Source organism: Salvelinus alpinus, chromosome 8 (assembly GCF_045679555.1).
Source record: "Salvelinus alpinus chromosome 8, SLU_Salpinus.1, whole genome shotgun sequence".
NCBI lineage: Eukaryota > Metazoa > Chordata > Actinopteri > Salmoniformes > Salmonidae > Salvelinus > Salvelinus alpinus.
Genome location: NC_092093.1, coordinates 32099341 through 32118569, shown reverse-complemented (window position 1 = coordinate 32118569; position 19229 = coordinate 32099341). Strand labels below are relative to the sequence as shown.

The 19229-nt window shown below is 42.9% G+C and overlaps 2 protein-coding genes across 2 annotated transcripts in view; both read right to left on the bottom strand.

Moving 5' to 3' along the window:
• Positions 1-7682: 7682 nt before the first annotated feature.
• On the bottom strand, positions 7683-12991 carry slc22a2 (solute carrier family 22 member 2). Its single transcript, XM_071413502.1, has 11 exons — positions 12362-12991; positions 12142-12245; positions 11764-11918; positions 11423-11591; positions 11205-11319; positions 10959-11059; positions 10611-10825; positions 10407-10515; positions 10064-10176; positions 9734-9833; positions 7683-9583 (listed from the first exon to the last, which is right to left on the bottom strand). The coding sequence occupies exons 1-11, from the start codon at positions 12782-12784 to the stop codon at positions 9490-9492; spliced, it is 1698 nt and encodes a 565-aa protein (XP_071269603.1). The 5' UTR covers positions 12785-12991; the 3' UTR covers positions 7683-9489.
• Positions 12992-13317: 326 nt separating this feature from the next.
• The window catches only part of igf2r (insulin-like growth factor 2 receptor), a 44459-nt gene continuing 38547 nt past the window's right edge, over positions 13318-19229 (bottom strand). Inside the window, exon 48 of the mRNA XM_071413486.1 lies at positions 13318-17750. Coding sequence (XP_071269587.1) covers positions 17316-17750 — 435 coding nt within the window. The 3' untranslated portion in view covers positions 13318-17315. The remainder of the gene's footprint in view (positions 17751-19229) is intronic.

The following is a 19229-nucleotide window of genomic DNA, read 5'->3' as shown; positions in this document are numbered from 1 at the left end:
GAGTAGCAGCACTGAATGTGAAGTGTGAAAGGGAGTGTGTGTAGCATGTGTGAGAGTGTGAAGCATCAATATGCATGTGTGTGTGTGTGTTAGAGTGTTAGTGTAGTGTGTGAGAGTGTGCATAGAGCCAGTGCAAGGGAGTAAGTGCAAAACAATTAACCTTTTACTGTAGTGGGATAAGTCAGGGTCACACAGAGAGTTTCTTGGTAGTCTTAAACAAATCTACTTTGAAACAAAAATATACACCTCTAACACATGGTTATGGGCTTAAAAGAATAAGTGTCACGTGGAGCGGAACAGGTGAACCCAAGAGCAGACTCAGACGAAGAGACTGGGATGAGGTAGCCAAGGTATTTATTGAAACACCAGGGAAGACGGAGTGCAGGCCATAGGAAGCTCGGGCGGGTTGCTGGAAACCAGGTGCTGAGGCTGAGGCTGGAGCGAGAGGTGTGGGGACAGGCTAAGCAGGTCTGGAGGGGAATCCAAGGGAGCGTAGAGTGGGGAATCCAGGACAGAGTAGCAGGACTGACGAGAAGTCGGACTAGAGACAGGGACCAGAGTCAGAGCAGGCAGAACTGTAGCGGAGAGGAAAACAGCGTCAGGTAAGGGAAAACAGGGACAACAGGAACAAACGGCTAGAAACATGGACTGACTGAGCAGAGATTACGATCTGGCAGTGTGGAAGTGGCAGGATTGAGTATTTGTAGAGATCTTGATTATGGAACAGGTTGCAGCTCGTGGGGATCTGCTCTGACTCCAGCATACCTGTCTCTGCCCACACAATCACACACACACACACACACAGAGGGAGAGGGAGAGAGCACTGGAGGAGTGGCAGCAGGTCAAGGAGACACTGGATGAGCACTAGAGGGCTTGGCAGGAACAGATGTGACAAGAAGACACCTGTAGCATGTCAGATATAGAATTAAAATGTATTACATTTTGAGTTTGCATCCCAATATTACACTTTGTATACATCACAGAACACTGAAATATAACAAAACCGTTTAACATAGAAACACCAGATTTGCGACATTAATAAAATTATGTTTATTAATTATGAAATTATGAAAAATATTAATAACATTCCACCCATGAGGCCACTAGGTCATTTGGCTGCAGGAAAGGGCTACGATAAAGAAATAAATAATAAAAGGAGGTCAATGTAAATCGTCTGGGTTGCCATTTGATTAATTGTTCAGCAGTCGTACGGCTAGGGGGTAAAAGCTGTTCAGGTGCCTTTTGGTCCCAGACTTGGCGCTCCGATAACACTTGCCGTGCGGTAGCAGAAAGAACAGTCTGTGACTTGGGTGTCTGGAGTCTTTGACATTTTTAGGGCCTTCCTCTGACACGCTTGGTATAGAGGTCCTGGTTTGCAGGGAGTTCGGCAGTAGTGATGTACTGGGCCATACACACTACCCTCTGTGGCGCCTTACGGTCGGACGCCGATCAGTTGCCATACCAGGTGGTGATGCAACCGGTCAGAATGCTCTCGATGGTGCAGCTGTAGAACTTTTTTGAGGATCTGGGGACCCATGCCAAATCTTTTCAGTCTCCTGAGAGGGAAAAGGTGTTGCGTCCTCTTGATGACTGTCTTGGTGTGTTTGGACCATGATAGTTTTTTGGTGATGTGGACACCTTGAAACTCTCGACCCGCTTCCTCTACAGCCCTGTCGATGTGAATGGGGGCGTGGTTCAGCCCTCCTTTTCCTGTAGTCCATGATCAGCTCCTTTGTCTTGCTGATGTAGAGGGAGATGTTGTTGTCCTGGCACCACACTGCCAGGTCTCTGACCTCCTCCTTTTAGGCTGTCTCATTGTTTTCGGTGATCAGGCCTACCACTGTTGTGTCGTCAGCAAACTTAATGATAGTGTTGGAGTCGTGCTTGGCACCACAGTCGTGGGTGAACAAGAAGTACAGGAGGGGACTAAGCACGCACCCCTGAGGGGCCCCTGTGTTGAGGAGCAGCGTGGCAGATGTGTTGTTGCCTACCCTTACCAACTGGGGGCGGCCCGTCAGGAAGTCCAGGATCTAGACTTTAGCTCGGTGCGGATGTTGCCTGTAATCCACGGCTTATGGTTGGGATATGTACGTACGGTCACTATGGGGACAACGTCATCGATGCACTTATTGATGAAACCGGTGACTGAGGTGGTATACTCCTCAATGCCATCGGATGAATCCCGGAACATATTCTAGTATGTGCTAGCAAAACAGTCCTGTAGCGTAGCATCCGTGTCATCTGACCACTTCCGTATTGAGCGAGTCATTGGTACTTCCTGCTTTAGTTTTTGCTTGTAAGCAGGAATCAGGAGGACATAATTATGGTCAGATTTGCCAAATTGAAGGTGAGGGAGAGCTTTGTATGCATCTCTGTGTGGAGTAAAGGTGGTCTAGAGTTTTTTCCCCTCTGGTTGCACATGTGACATGCTGGTAGAAATGAGGTAAAACGGATTTAAGTTTGCCTGCATTAAAGTCCCCGTCCACTAGGAGCGCCGGTTCTAGATGAGCATTTCTTGCTTGCTTATGGCCTTATACATCTCGTTGAGTGTTGTCTTTGTGCCAGCATCGGTTTGTGGTGGTAAATAGACGGCTATGAAAAATATAGATGAAAACTCTCTTGGTAGATAGTGTAGCCTACAGCTTATCGTGAGGTACTCTACCTCAGGTGAGCAATACCTCGAGACTTCCTTAATATTAGACATTGTGCACCAGCTGTTATAGACAAATAGACACCCCCACCCCTCGTCTTACCGGACGTAGCTGTTCTGTCCTGCCGATACACGGAAAACCCAGTCAACTATATATTATCCATGTTGTTGTTCAGCCACGACTCGGTGAAACATAAGAAATTACCGTTTTTAATGTCTAGTTGGTAGGATACTTGAAAATTTAAAGGAGAGCCGCACACTCTAGGAGCTCAGATGCAATAAATTAATAACCAACGTTTCGACAGGCAAGCTGTCTTCGTCAGGGTGTAATGAAGACAGCTTGTCTGTCGAAACGTTGGTTATTAAATTATTGCATCTGAGATCCTAGTGTGCAGCTCTCCTTTAATTTTTCAAGTGTTCTGCTCTCTAGATTAATCCGTTGGTAGGATAGTCTCGAACGGAGATCATCCACTTTATTTTCCAGTGATTGCACGTTGGCCAATAGAACAGATAGTAGAGGTGGGTAACCCACCCGCGGACAAATTCTCACAAGGCACCCCGATCTCCTCCCCCTGTATTTCTAAATTTTCTTCACGAGAGTGATGGTGTTGGAGTGGTGAGCAGCCACGCAGTTGTGGGTGAACAGAGGAGTACAGGACGGGACTGAGCACGCACACCTGAGGGGCCATGAAAAATTGTTTCAGCCTTCTGAGGGAAGAGGCATTGTCGTGCACTCTTCACGACTGTGTTGATACCATGATAGGTCTTTAGTGATGTGGACACCGAGGAACTTGAAGCTCTCAACCTGCTCCACTACAGCCCTGTTGATGTGAATGGGAGGCGTGCTCAGCCCTCTGTTTCCTGAAGTCCACGATCAGCTCCTTTGTCTTGCTGACGTTGAGGGAAAGGTTGTTGTCCTGGCACCACACTGCCAGGTCTCTGACCTCTTCCCTATTTGCTGTCTCACCATCGTCAGTGATCAGGTCAACCACCGTTATGTTGTCGGCAAACTTAATAATGGTGTTGGAGTCGTGCATGGCCATGCAGTCGTGGGTGAACAGGGAGTACAGGGGACTGAGCACGTACACGTGAGGGGCACCCATGTTGAGGATCAGCGTGGCAGATGTGCTGTTGCCTACCCTTACCACCTGGGGGCGGCCCGTTAGGAAGTCCAGGATCCAGTTGCAGAGGGAGGTGTTCAGTCCCAGAGTCCTTAGCTAAGTGATGAGCTTGGAGGGCACTATGGAGTTTAACGCTGAGCTATAGTCAATGAAGAGCAATCTCACGTAGGTATTTCTTTTGTCCAGGTGGGAAATGGTAGTGTGAAGTGCAATAGAGATTGAGCCATCTGTGGACCTGTTGGCGCGGTATGTGAATTGGAGTGGGTCTATGGTTTCTGGGATGATGGTGTTGATGTGAGCCATGACCAGCCTTTCAAAGCATTTCATGCCAACAGATGGGAGTGCTACGTGGCGGTATTACCATTTTATATCAGGCTTTCTCTCAGATATTGCACACTTACTATCTGGGATCATAGCTGTGATGAAGCAGGATGCTCAACATTAGTATTTTAGAAGCATGCAGTAAAGTAGGGCACTGCCCATGGACAGCAGGCCTTAACGATATCTATCTTCTACCAGAAGTAGGACAGAAAAATTAAGTATGGCACAGTGAAGGCCATCTGTAGCCAGTGACAGTCAGTGATGAGGTAGGCAATGAGGGTCAGGATGAAAATGCCCACACTGAAGAACATCTGTAAAAGCACACCCACCATCCTTCTCTACTCAACTCCCACCAGCTCAGTGACTGAGGAGACAGGAAAGACACTTACTGTATAGTAAAGCAAGTAACTTTAATCAAGCAAGAGTTATAACTAAAACATACTGTAATTTAACCATCCTCCTCAGTTGAATGTTGTATAAGAAATAAAATATAACTTAATATTTGCTAAAACATATAGACTAATTTGCTGTTAATTATTTACTCTGTTAATCATATACTCTGTAGTTAATCTATTAACTTTTACAATATATAATATATGCCATTTAGCAGACACTTTTATCCAAAGCGACTTAATGTTATGCCTGCGTGCAGTAACTTTTGTGGGACAAATTGTGTTTTTCATACTAAGCACATATCCAGACATCCAGCCTCCCTTGACAGCAAAGCCAAAGATTGTGCAAAATACAAGCATGGATATATACACTGAACAAAAATATAAATGCAACATGTAAATTGCAGGTCCCATGTTTCATGAACTGAAATAAAAGATCCCAGAAATGTTCCATATGCACAAAAAGCTTATTTCTCTCAAATTTTGTGCACACATTTGTTTACATCCCTGTTAGTGAGCATTTCTCCTTTGCCAAGATAACCCGTCTACCTGACAGGTGTGGCATGTCAAGAAGCTGATTAAACAGCATGATCATTACACAGGTGCACCTTGTGCTGGGGGAAATAAAAAGCCACTCTAAAATGTGCAGTTTTGACACGCAACACAATACCACAGATGTCTCAAGTTTTGAGGGAGCGTGCAATTGGCATGCTGACTGCAGGAATGTCCATTGGGAGCTGTTTCCAGAGAATTTAACATTAATTTCTCTACCAGAAGCTGTCTCCACTGTAATATTAGAGAATTTGGCAGTACGGGGGTGCTGAGGAGTATTTCTGTCTGTAATAAAGCACTTTTGTGTGGAGAAACTCATTCTGATTGGCTGGGCCTGCCTCTCCAGTGGGTGGGTCTGGCTTCCAAGTGGGCCCCACCCCATGGCTGTGCCCCTGCCCAGTCATGTGAAATCCATAGATTAGGGCCTAATGAATTTATTTCAATTGACTGATTTCTTTATATGAACTGTAACTCAAGAAAATCTTTGAAATTGCTCTGTTTATATTTTTGGTCAGTATAGTTTGGAGCCACTGCTACAAGTATTCAAGCAACCCCATTCAAGAGGTTGAACATCAAGAAGCTGAATGTAGCTTGGTACTTCACCCAGGCATCATTACACACCAGGTCAAACTGAAATGAACAAATACCTTATAATTTACTGCCATTTGAATGTCTTAACACATTCAATTGTTCAGAGTTGCATAACAATACAAGTTATTGTCTAATCAGAAAATCGTAATCTCACTGAGTGAGTAAAGTTCTCACCTCAGTCACAAAGGACTGCCTCGCCTTGTAGTCATACTCCCATCCTTCCTTGCAGGAGGTCATGGGAGCTTTGCTGCGGAGGGCGTCAGTGAGGTCAGACTCTGAGTTGTCACAGGTCAGACCTGTAGCGTTCCAGTCCAGTTCATACTGCTCACACTGGCTGTGGACCAACACTCCTGAGGTTTTGACCACCGGGACCGTGATCTTTCTAGTGTCCATCAGGTTCCAGCCACAACTCTGCTGAATCTGACTCAACCCTGAGTCCCAGCACCAATGCTCTGGGGTGAACCCCTAGAACACAATGCTCACATAGACCCCAGAAAAAGGCAAAGACAGTACACACCAGAGAAAAGACGCACTTTGGACAACGACCACAGTTAGGTGTCAGAAGCAGAGACACTACATGTGAGACTGCAGTGGGATCTGTGCCGGGGTTTCAAAATCACAGATCAGATCAAGAGTCCAATCGAGAGATTGACCAACGATGCACTGAATCGCCAACTGAGTCAGCATGTTACCCTTAAAAGAGCTGGCTGCCATTGTCTGGCTGAAGAGCTAGAGATGGCTGAAGTTATGCAATTCCACTGTGTAGCATATCTGTATATAAGACACATTCTTACTGTTTCACTAAGAAAGAGCCCTTGCGAACTCTTAGATTTATTTTCGCAATAAAAATAGTTTGACATTTTTATAGTATGCTCTGTCACAGAGTGTACTTTTATTATGCAAATACTTTACTCTCAAAAAGTGAACTTGGAAGATAGTTTATTCTAAGTGTCACGAATCCCGCCGAAGATGGTGCCTCTTCCCGTTCGGGCGGCGCTCGGCGGTCGTCGTCGCCGGCCTACTAGCTGCCACCGATCCCCTTTTCTGTTTCATTTAGTTGTGTCTGATTTGTTGCACCTGTTTCGTGTTTAGATTTGATTGTGGGCTATTTAAACCCAGTTGGCCCGCCGACTTTTGTGCGGGCTTGTTTTTCTGTTTGTGGTGTTTCGTTCATTCTTGTGGTGTCTGTTCCTATTCAGTTTAGTCCTGTTTGTTTGGACTGGGACTTTATGCGCCCTTGTGTGTGTGGCGTGACCGTGTCTCTGGTATTTTGGAATATTAAATCCACGTCCTTTTTGAACTACCCTGCTCTCTGCGCCTGACTCCTTCACTCACCACTTTTGAAATCCTGACACTAAGTTGGGTGGTTATTGTGCAAATTGGACACTGTGGAATTCTGGGTATACTCCTGCAAGATAATAAAATAAAATAATTGTCACGTGTGTGTGGAGGGGTAGGGGTGTGTAACCTTTTAAATAGTTGTCACGCCCAGACCATAGAGAGCTTTTATTCTCTATGTTGGTTAGGTCGGGGTGTGATTTAAGGGTGGGTTATCTAGGTGAATTATATTTCTATGTTGGCCTAGTATGGTTCCCAATCAGAGGCAGCTGTTTATCGTTGTCTCTGATTGGGGATCATATTTAGGTAGCCATTTTCCCCATTGTGCTTTGTGGGATCTTGTCTATGTTTAGTTGCCTGTGAGCAATATTATAGCGTCACATTTCCTTTGTTCGTTTTGTTGTTTTGTTCTTTAAAGGTTTGCTATTCCATAATAAAGGATGGAAACATACCACGCTGCATCTTGGTCTACTCCTTATGACGAACGTGACAATAGTATTAGAGTTACCATCAGTAAAGATACACATCTTTAATATTCTCTGCTCACACAGCATAATGTAAATTCACAGAAACAACACAATCCATCCACTTTTATAGAATGGCATGTAAGTAACTGTCAAAAATACACTCACTGTTACAGTGCATTCAGAATGTATCAGACCCCTTCCCTTTTTTCACATTTTGATACATTACAGCCTTATTCTAAAATGGATTAAATGAAGAAATTATTATCTACACCCAAAACCCCCGAATGACAAAGCAAAAACAGGTTTTTAGAAATGTTTGCAAATGTATAAAACAAAAAGAATATATGAAATATCACATTTACATAAGTATTCAGAGCCTTTAATCCGTACTATGTTGAAGAAACTTTGGTAGCGATTACAGCCTCACGTCTTCTTGGGTATGACGATATAAGCTTGGCACGCCTGTATTTGGGGAGTTTCTCCCATTCTTCTCTGCAGATCTTCTCTCTTTGCCAGGATGGATGGGAAGCGTCGCTAGACAGCTATTTTTAGGTCTCTCCAGAGATGTTCGATCGGGTTCACATCCAGGCTCTGGCTGGGCCACTCAAGGACATTGAGAGACTTGACCCGAAGTCACTCTTGAGTTGTCTTGGCTATGTGCTTAGGGTCGTTGACCTGTTGGAAGGTGAACCTTCACCCCAGTCTGAGGTTCTGAGCGCTCTGGAGCAGGTTTTCATCAAGGATCTTTCTGTACTTTTCTCCGTTCATCTTTGCCTCGACGCTGAAAAACATCCCCACAACATGATACTGCCACCACCATGCTTCACCATAGGGATGGTGCCAGGTTTCCTACAGACGTGACGCGTGGCATTCAGGCCAAAGAGTTCAATCTTGTTTTCATCAGACCAGAGAATCTTGTTTCTCATGGTCTGAGAGTCTTTAGGTGCCTTTTGGCAAACTCCCAGCTGGCTGTCATGTGCCTTTTACTGAGGTGTGGCTTCCGTCTGGCCACTCTACCATAAAGGCCTGATTGGTGGAGTGCTGCAGAGACTGTTGTTCTTCTGGAAGGTTCTCCCATCTCCACAGAGGAACTCTGGAGCTCTGTCAGAGTGACCATCGGGATCTTGGTCACCTCCCTGACCAAGGCCCTTCTCCCCCGATTGCTCAGTTTGGCGAGGAGGCCAGCTCTTGGAAGAGTCTTGGTGGTTCAAAACTTCTTCCATTTAAGAATGATGGAGGCCATGTGTTCGTAAGGACCATCAATGTTGCAGAAATGTTTTGATACCCTTCCCCAGATCTGTGCCTCGACACAATCCTGTCTCGGAGCACATCAGACAATTCCTTCGACCTCATGTCTTGGATTTTGCTCTGACACGCACTGTCAACTGTGGGACCTTATATAGACAGGTGTGTGCCTTTCCAAATCATGTCCAATCAATTGAATTTACCACAGGTGGACTCCAATCAAGTTGTAGAATCATCTCAAGGAGGATCAATGGAAGCAGGATGCACCTTTCGAGTCTCATAGCAAAGGGTCTGAATACTTATGAAAATAAGGTATTTCTGTTATTTTTCCGCTTTGTCATCATGGGGTATTGTGTGTAGATTGTTAAGGAAACATGTGTATTTAATCCATTTTAGAATAAGGCTGTAATGTAACAAAATGTGGAAAAAGGGAAGGGGTCTGAATACTTTCTGAATGCACTGTATATGACGACAATACTACCAACATTTATAAAAAAGCTTGGGCAAAAACGACAACAAAAAAATCTGTAAATTACTTTAAACACATGATAAAAATAAAAAAACATGGCACAAAGCGCATGATCTGAGAGGAAAATCATACTGTAACTAACGGATAAGTAAAACCAGGAAACATGGTAAAGGTGAAAGAAATCTAAATAAGTTACAATATTTCGCCAACACATACAATCATTATTTCGTATTAGAGACAACAAATGAAACAAACAGGTCATTTTAACATAAAATAATAAAATACTGCTCATCACTACTTTCTCATACTTTCATCACAAAAATGTGAAGTTCCCAGGAAGGAATCAGACAGTCTCAGTTTCTTTGTTGGTCATCACGGCGGTGGCGGTGGGTAACAGCATTATCATCTCTTTCCTCCTCAGAGCTTTTTCTTTGCATCTGAGACGGTAAGAGGAACACATACATACACAATGAATAGATTGTTCAGCGCTGACATTTTATTGAAATGTTAACCTTACTGTTTGAAAGCATGATGTTTCAACACATTCACTTGTAGAAATAATAGAAACTGATGGGTAGAAATCTCACTTTTCTGGAAACTCAATGTCATCGATGGTGTCAGGAAGTGGCACACCTCTGGTCTCAGGCAACAGCAAGACCAAAGCTCCAGCCAGAAATGCAAGGGCCCCTGTGTTGTACAACACAAAGAAATCACCATCAGCATATTACTGCCTGCTTGTATCTAGAAAACATTCCCTAAACAGCTGTGCTTGAGGCTACATTAGCCAAAAGTATTAGTTTCAAGCTCAAGATATTGAGATACTGGTACAGTACATGATTCAACTTCTTACAGCATTGCTGTGTTAAAATATTACTAACGCATGTGTATAATCATCTTATAACATTGTAATTAGGTACCAAAGATGATGAGTGGCAGCTCCAGCCAGATGGCAGCCAGTCTGTAGAGAAGGAACGGGGCCACGATGCCTCCGATGTCACACAGAGTGGAGCACACAGACACACCCAGGTTCCTGAGGATGGAAACAATTGTCACTGTCTGGAATTTCAGCTTTACACAAAACTTTCTGTTATACGTAATGTCAGTATTCAGGAAGGGATTTAATAGAAAAAATAAATAGCTTCTATTCCTCAGTTCATTGACAAGTCATTGAAAATGGATGCCGTTTTTCAAATTTTGAATTGTTATTTAAGTTTACTTCCTGAATTGACAGCCTTCAAAAGCCCTGCGGGTTACCCTTACCTGACAAACGTAGGGTACAATTCAGTGTTCACAAACACCACCATCTCAAAAGCCATGGTGATGCCCAACCGGCCTATGCAGGCCACCGCTGTTTTGAACCAGAACATGTCTGTATGTGCGAGAAAGAAAAATGAGAGAAAAGCGTAATACAAATTCAACCAGGCAGGTCATTGCCATTTGACATCGATGTTATCATAGACTCACTCTCAGGGATCATAGCAGTAATGAAGCAGGCTGCTCCAGCTACAATGTTGGCTGTGGCAAAGGGAAGACGCCGTCCGATACGATCGATGGTAAAGAGGATGAGGAAGGCAGCAGGGAATTCCACCAGACCAGAGATCAGAAAGTCAATGTAGACATTTCCTCCCAGGATTCCTAGACGCATGATAAGACCCTGGTAGACGACAGCACTAGTGAACCTGGAAGAAAGACACCAGTTATTTACTGAGGGGTCTACGGTGGCTGTAAAGGAAATATTATAGTTGTGAGCTGTGACTAATAAGGCTATTAAAGTTCCAGTAATGTTCTTGCTGTTTGTCGAATAGATTTTACCAGTTGAAACTAAGGATGAAGGTGTGTTTTCTCATTTTTGGAGTTCTGATTAGGTCCATGAACGAGGCGGTTGAGGTATCGGCATTGTCGTCTCTCATCGTCTGTAAGTACAGTAGTATTATGTAAGTTACAATACAATCTACTTTATCAAGCAATGGCATCTTTGAGTATCTGTAAGATACAATTGCCAAATGTGAGTCATTTTAAACTACATTTCAGTTACTCATTTCAGCCGTAATTTCTCACCTCAATGTTCTTGGAGAGGGTTTTCTTGTTTTCTTTCGCTATTGCCTCAGTGATCTCCACAGCTTTCTTTGCATTGTGCTGAGAGAGAAGCCATCTCGGAGACTCCGGGATAAACCTGGAAGCCAGAACAAAAAACTCATTATAAAAAGCTTGAAGACATGAAACATAAACTTAAATCTACCTGAATATCTACAGTATGAGGCAGTTCCAGGTCTTACCAGTAGTAGGACAGGAAGAGGATATAAGGTGCAGTGATGACCACCTGCAACCAGCGCCAGTCTGTGATGAAGTAGGAGATGAGGGGCAGGATGAGAATTCCAACACTGAAGAACATCTGGTAGACGACTCCCACAGTCCTCCTGTACTCTACTCCTACCAGCTCAGTGACTGAGGAGAGGGTAAAGAAGCAGGGCATGAGGACAGGACCCCGAGAATACATAGGGAAAGTGAGGTAGCTTCTGACATGAAACTGAAATATTATCTCCACAAGAGCAAAACTACAACTTGAAATGTAAAATTACAATTTTAGACATTGTTTAAGTAAGTAATGTTGTCTTACTCAGAACATATCCAGCCACCCAGCCTCCCTTGACACCAAAGCCATATAATGCTCGGAAGACCAGCATGGATACCCAATTTGGAGACCATGCTACAAGAATTCCAAAAATCCCATTCAAGAGGTTGGACACCAAGAAGCTCGTCTTTCTGCCAAATCTAAAATGAAAGAGAAGAAGGTACATACGGGGATGTAAATTCAAATTTCATGTTTCCATCTCCGCACATACAGTATTTCAGAAGTTTACTTCTTTCATTCAGGGTTCACTCTTTTAGCAAGTCCATTTTCCTTCACTTTGCTGTTTTTAAGTCATTCTAAAAGTCAGTAAGACATCTGCACTGGTGGGATCTTCTGTCTGACCACCCACATAGACTTCCTTACCTGTCAGCTAGGTATCCAATGGCTATGCTCCCTATGAAGAAGCCCACGTTGAGTGTAGCCTGGTACATGTCCACCACCCAGGCATCAGCACACACCAAGTCAAACTGAAATGAACAAATACCTTGTCATTTACTGCCATCTTTAATCTGTTCTTTGTTCTGACATCCAATTGAAATGAAATGTCTTGAACATTTTCAGGAATATTTCATGAAGTTCTCACCTCTGTCACAAAGGACTGTCTCCCCTTGTAGTCATACTCCCATCCTTCCTTGCAGGAGGTCATGGGAGCTTTGCTGCGGTGAGCGTCAGTGAGGTCAGACTCTGGGTTGTCACAGGTCAGACCCGTAGCGTTCCAGTCCAGTTCATACTGCTCACACTGGCTGTGGACCAACACTCCTGAGGTTTTGACCACCGGGACCGTGATCTTTCTAGTGTCCATCAGGTTCCAGCTACAGCTCTTCCGGATCTGACTCACCGCTGAGTCTCGGCACCAGTGCTCTGGGGTGAACCCTTGGAACACAATGCCTACGTAGACACCGGCCCATGGCATGGAGACCATGCATAGCAGGGCAAAGATACGCTTCTGCGATCGGCCGAACTTGCCCGCCTCCTCTAAGATGTCATCAAAAGTGTATGAGTACATGGTAGCAGTTATTTCGGTCTCAAAGACATTTGTGACTGCAGAAGGACATGTGCAGGGTTTTTAACCGTGTGAAGACATCAAGGGTCCAACAGAGAAGTTGACCTTCAACCTACCAGTGACCGTGCAGGCTGCAGACATGGGGAACTTTGAACATAATTTCAGAATGATTAGCTTTTGGTCTTTGGTAAAGTTCCCAATCCAATTACATATTCACTGATGGTCCATCACAAACCACAAAGGATATCCATCAGCTTTTTACCTGGTCTTGGGGAGTTTTAGAAGCAACAGGGTCAAAATAATGATTGGTCTTACAGCAATGTATGCCCACCTCAAGTTTGCCATGCGAGGCCTCAGTGATTTATTACAATAGGAAAACGTGTAGTCACTTAGAAACAAACAGTACTGGTGTACAGTACAGAGACTTCTGAGGTCCTGTTTAATACATGCATCAATGTGTTGCGGTAAAACGGTTGACCTTCAAAAAATCTCCACAATCCTGGAAGTGATAAATGATGTTACTCTTTAAACTGTCGGACAGCTGATCTCTTTTTTATTAAAATAACGCAATATTTTTTTTACATTTGAAAAACAGACAAAATGCAGTAAAAGCACATTTGAGAACATAACATACAAGAACAAAATCACCTCATCAGAATGGAGCTCAAGGAGCCCCTTCCCATGTTTCGTACCCAAATGAATGAACCAAGCAGACGTGCTTTGGTGCTTACAGCAGAGCTAGACATGATGCAACAAGCATTACTCATTGCATCACTACCACACAGGATGACTTTCTATCACTCCAGAGAAGGTACAGTAGCAAGTGCTCTTTCCCCATATCAAAGTACCCTTGTGCAGTCATGTCACAAATTCAATTCATGATCTTGGAGGTGTGGAAACATGAAGATAAATACAAAATGTGATTAAAAAAAAAAATAAAATAAAAACCATGAAAAATATCTTCTGCTGCGGGGAGGACCACCTCGGCAAAACTTTTCTCCTATTAATAACGTGTACAAACCTTAATACCCTGAAAAGTGAACCATCATTTTTTGGATAAGATCGCTATGTGGCCGGCCGCTTGCTACGGTGTGAATATTAGCTTCAACGCTAGTGATAAAACACTGGCATTACAAATAAACTCTCCATCTTGAAGTCTGACTTGAAGTCCAGTCCAAGAGAGAGAACTTTGTCAAAGACTCATATAGTCAGACTTGTTAGTGAGGTGAGTTCCACTTCAAAAGCATTTTGTCATTACTGTTCTGTACCACTGACATTTATGAGACATGGTCCCAACTAAAGATACATGAGAGTAGAATTAGTGACTGCCTGTGTACATGTGGTTTGTGTACTGGTGTGTGTGTGTGTGTATGCATGCCATCTGATAAATGCTAAATTCATTTCAAATAATCCATACAGTGAGCTCCAAAAGTATTGGGATTTGAATTTGAAATTATACAATGACTATGAGGTTAAAGTGCAGACTGTCAGCTTTAATTTGAGGGTATTTTCCCAAATACCATACCCCCAAGACATGCTAACCTCTCACCATTACAATAACAGGGAAGGTTAGCATTTTTAGGGGTATAGTTTGTCATTATTCACAATCCCGTCAAGACTCTCAATAATCATGGTAGTATCCACATTAAATGTAGAAGTGTTTAGAAACATATTCTACTCTTATTTACAATAAAAGTGACTCCAAAATACACAATACATTATTTACCATTAATTTCTATTGGGCACAAAATAATCTGAAACACAACCAAAACAAACAGCAAACGCATCCAACAAGTTTGTAGAGCCACAAGCTTGATGTAGTCATCGTGTGCTAGGAATATGGGACTAAAGACTAAACACACAAGTGAATATGTCCCAATATTTTTGGTCCCCTAAAATGGGGGGACTATGTGCTATAACTTCTAAACGTGCTGGAGTACAGAGCTAAAACAACAAAAAATGTGTCCCAATACATCGTAGCTCGCTGTATTTTCCCAGAAAAATACTCACACTGTGATTGCTGCTGTAACCCCATTCCATGGAGGGCCCGAGTGCCTACGGACTTTCACTGTCTCCCTTGTACTTGATAATTAAGGTCACTAATTAGTAAAGAACTCCCCTCACCTGGTTGTCTAGGTCTTTATTGAAAGGAAAAACCCACAGACACTAGGCCCTCCATGGAATGAGTTTGACACCCCTGCAGTAGAGAGACTGCATGGGATAGATACTGCTGAGCAAGACTGAAAGGGGATCTCAAGCTCACGAATACATTTAATTATGGCACTACAGCTTTCCTTACTTCCATTTATGAGGGATAGCACATGCAGTTTGACAAAAAAAGGGGAGTTTTAGGTCGACAGAAAACTTCCCTTTTCAAATAAACTTAGGTCATGACTTTGACAAGGCAACATCTAGAACCCTCAAACTCAACTCTGGACCTTGAAGCTAGATCCACTGAATTTTTTCATTGTTCCCCTCAAATCAGTGACTAATTTAGACCAGGTGGGTAGAAGAGAAAACACAGGCTCTGGACTTCATAGGGTAAGAGTTGAATATCCCTGCTCTAGAAGCAGAATTAATGTTTAGCACTTAACAGATACAGCAACTAGCTGTGCCTGTGATGTGTATTTGGTGCGCAAGTACAAAACCCCATAATGATTTGAGGAACTCTGAATAATACAACCTAAGAATCCCATTAACCAATGCTATGATTCATGAGCACCACAGTTTCCAGTCCCTTTTTCACCCAATAACTTAAGAGGTTTTTCATGCCCAAACTTTGCAAGGTTAGAAGTATAGAGATTCAACGTGAAAATCAGTCCACAAAATTAATTTAAAATGTGAATAAGTGATTCTCTGGAAAATGCAAGTGACAATTTTAATCCATATATGCATAGTGTCTTCAGAAAGTATTCACACCCCTTGACTTTTTCCACATTCTGTTGTGTTACAGCCTGAATTTAAAATGGATTAAATTGAGACTTTGTGTCACTGGCCTACATACAATACCCAATTATGTCAAAGTGGAATTATGTTTTTAGAAATGTTTACAAATGAATTAAACATGACAAGCGGAAATGTTTTGAGTCAATACGTTTTCAACCCCTTTGTTATGGCAAACCTAAATAAGTTCAGGAGTAAAAATGAGCTTAACAAGTCACATAATAAATTGCATGGACTCACTGTGTGCAAAAACAGTGCTGAACATGACTGTACCCCACACATACAGATAATTGTAAGGTCCCTCAGTCGAGCAGTGAATTTCAAACACAGATTGAACCACAAAGACCAGGGATGTTTTCCAATGCCTCACAAAGAAGGGCACCTGCTGGTAGATGGGTAAAAATAAAACAAAACAGCAGACATTGAATATCCCGTTGAGCATGGTGAAGTTATTAATTACAGTTGGGATGGTGTATCAATCCACCCAGTCACTACAAAGATAAAGACATCCTTCCTAACTCAGTTGATGGAGAGGAAGGAAACCACTCAGGGATTTCACTATGAAGCCAATGGTGACTAAAACCAAGTTGAATGGCTGTGAAATGAGAAAACTGAGGAGGAATCAACATTGTAAGTTACTCCACAATACTAACCTAAATGACAGAGTGAAAAGAAGGAAGCCTGTACAGAATACAAATATTCCAAAACATGCATCCTGTTTACAATAAGGCACTAAAGTAAAACGGGAAGAATGTGGCAAAGAAATGTACTTTATGTCCTAAATACAAAGCGTAATTCTTGTGGCAAATCCAACACATCAGGGAGTACCACTTCACATTTTCAAGCCTGGTGGTGGCTGCATCATGTTATGGGTATGCTTATCATCGGCAAGGACTATGGAGTTTTTTAGGATACAAATAAATGGAATAGAGCTAAGTACAGGCAAAATCCTAGAGGAAAACCTGGGGTGAATACTTATGGAAATAGTATATTTCTGTATTTCATTTTCCATATTACATTCCCTTTGTGATTCTTCTGAAGAAGGCCATTGAAGGCCGAAACATCAATCTTTTTAAATTTGTCCAATAAAACTCCGTATTGCACATTTCTCTGTCCAATTACAGTATGCATTTCATTTTCCAAAAATGTGCTAAAATTTCGAAAAACATGTTTTCACTTGATCATTATGGGGTATTGTGTGTTTTTAATCCATTTTGAATTCAGGCTGTAACAACACAATGTGGAATAAGTCAAGGGGCATGAATACTTTCTGAAGGCACTGTATAACATTACCTATGTACATTAACTAAATCAAAATGGTCCAAAAACAATTATTTGATGAAAACACCATTTGTCATCAGGAAGGCATCAACTTTCTTTCGAAGAGGGGACAAAAACAAATTTGCTCTTTAAAACTGTAAAACAGCCAAAAAGACATTCTGCATCGTTTCCCTTAGAAAAAAAACACGCCTCTAAGGGTTTCTGCTCCCTTGCGTTGTCATCGTTGTGTGGAGACATTCAAAGAGAGAGGAGAGAAGAGGAGAGAAGAGAGATAATAGTTTAGGTGGACAGGGGGAGGATGGAGAGTCCCTCACACTGTCAGCAGGTCCTCATCGCTGTCATCCTGGGGGTTTTGTTGTTTCCTGTGGGGGGGTCTGTTGTCACGGCGAGGCTTGGCCATACCCCTCCTGTGTCCGTCCCCCAGGAGCCCCACCAGGTCCTCGTCACTCTCTTCCTCCAACAGGGCGCTGCGGAGGGGCCCAGAGGATCGGGTCCTGGATCCTGAGGGCCGCAGGGTGGTCCGGCCACCGAGGACGCAAACCCCGGGGACGGACAAGACCTCCTCCTCGCTGTCCTCCTGCTCTTCCAGGGAAAAGGAGCGTAGGGCGTCGGCATTGACGGGCTTGGTGGTGATGTGGCCGTTCTCCTGGTGCTCCTTCCCCAGGCGGGAGGACATGGCTGGGGCCTCAATCTCCTCCATCAGCCACTCCATCTCATCCTCCCCTCCCTCATCATCCATGTTCACCTGCAGGGACAGACAAGACAGACAGGTGTGAGATTTAGCACTGGGAACTCACCACACCAACACCTACAGTCGTGGCCAAACGTTTTGAGAATGACACAAATATTAATTTTCACAAAGTCTGCTGCCTCAGTTTGTATGATGGCAATTTGCATATACTCCAGAATGTTATGAAGAGTGATCAGATGAATTGCAATTAATTGTAAAGTCCCTCTTTGCCATGCAAATGACCTAAATCCCCAAAAAACATTTCCACTGCATTTTAGCCCTGCCACAAAAGGACCAGCTGCCATCATGTCAGTGATTCTCTCGTTAACTTCTTTGTGGTAGGGGACAGTATTTTCACGTCCGGATGAAAAACATGCCCAGAGTAAACGGCCTGCTACAAAGCCATAAAAGCTAGAATTTGCATATTATTAGTAGATTTGTATAGAAAACGCTCTGAAGTTTCTAAAACTGTTTGAATGATGTCTGTGAGTATAACAGAACTGATATGGCAGGCAAAAACCTGAGAAAAAATCCAACCAGGAGGTGGGAAATCTGAGGTTGGTGTTTTTTCAACTCAGCTCCAATTGAAGATACAGTGGGATATTGGTAATGTTGCTAAGGCTTTCACTAGATGTCAACAGTCTTTAAAACCTTGTCTGATGCTTCTACTGTGAAGTGGGGCCGAATGAGAGGGGATTGAGTAAGGTCTACCCTGACCTGAACATGCGCTGACCATGCGCGTTCATGTGAGAGCGAGCTCTGTTCCATCGCACTTCTGTAGACAAATGAATTCTCCGGTTGGAACATTATTGAAGAATTATGTTAAAAACATCCTAAAGATTGATTCAGTACTTTGTTTGTCATGTTTTTAACGGACTGTAATATAACTTTTTGTCCGTACTTTCCGCTGGACTTGCCTGCGCGTCGTGAGTTTGGAAAGTGTACTGAACACTAGAACAACAAGGAGGAATTTGGACATAAATGATGGACATTATTGAACAAAACAAACATTTATTGTAGAACTGGGATTCCTGGGAGTGCATTCTGATGAAGATAATCAAAGGTAAGTGAATGTTTATAATGTTATTTCTGACTTCTGTTGACTGCACAATATGGCGGATATATTTGTGTCTTGATTGGGCTCTGAGCACCGACCTCAGATTATTGTATGGTTTGCTTTTTCCATAAAGCTTTTTTGAAATCTGACAGCGGTTGCATTTTTTTATTTTATTTATTTTTATTTCACCTTTATTTAACCAGGTAGGCTAGTTGAGAACAAGTTCTCATTTGCAACTGCGACCTGGCCAAGATAAAGCATAGCAGTGTGAACAGACAACACAGAGTTACACATGGAGTAAACAATAAACAAGTCAATAACATGGTAGAAAAAAAAAAGAGAATCTATATACAATGTGTGCAAAAGGCATGAGGTAGGCAATAAATCGAATAATTACAATTTAGCAGATTAACACTGGAGTGATAAATCATCAAATG

Coding starts and splice junctions, on each gene's coding strand:
- slc22a2 (XM_071413502.1), bottom strand. CDS start 12,784: ATGTACTCATACACTTTTGATGACATCTTAGAGGAGGCGGGCAAGTTC. Junction 11,919..12,141: donor ATTGGATACCTAGCTGACAG/GTAAGGAAGTCT, acceptor CTTTCATTTTAG/ATTTGGCAGAAAGACGAGCT. Junction 10,177..10,406: donor TTGTACCCTACGTTTGTCAG/GTAAGGGTAACC, acceptor TTCCATCCTCAG/GAACCTGGGTGTGTCTGTGT.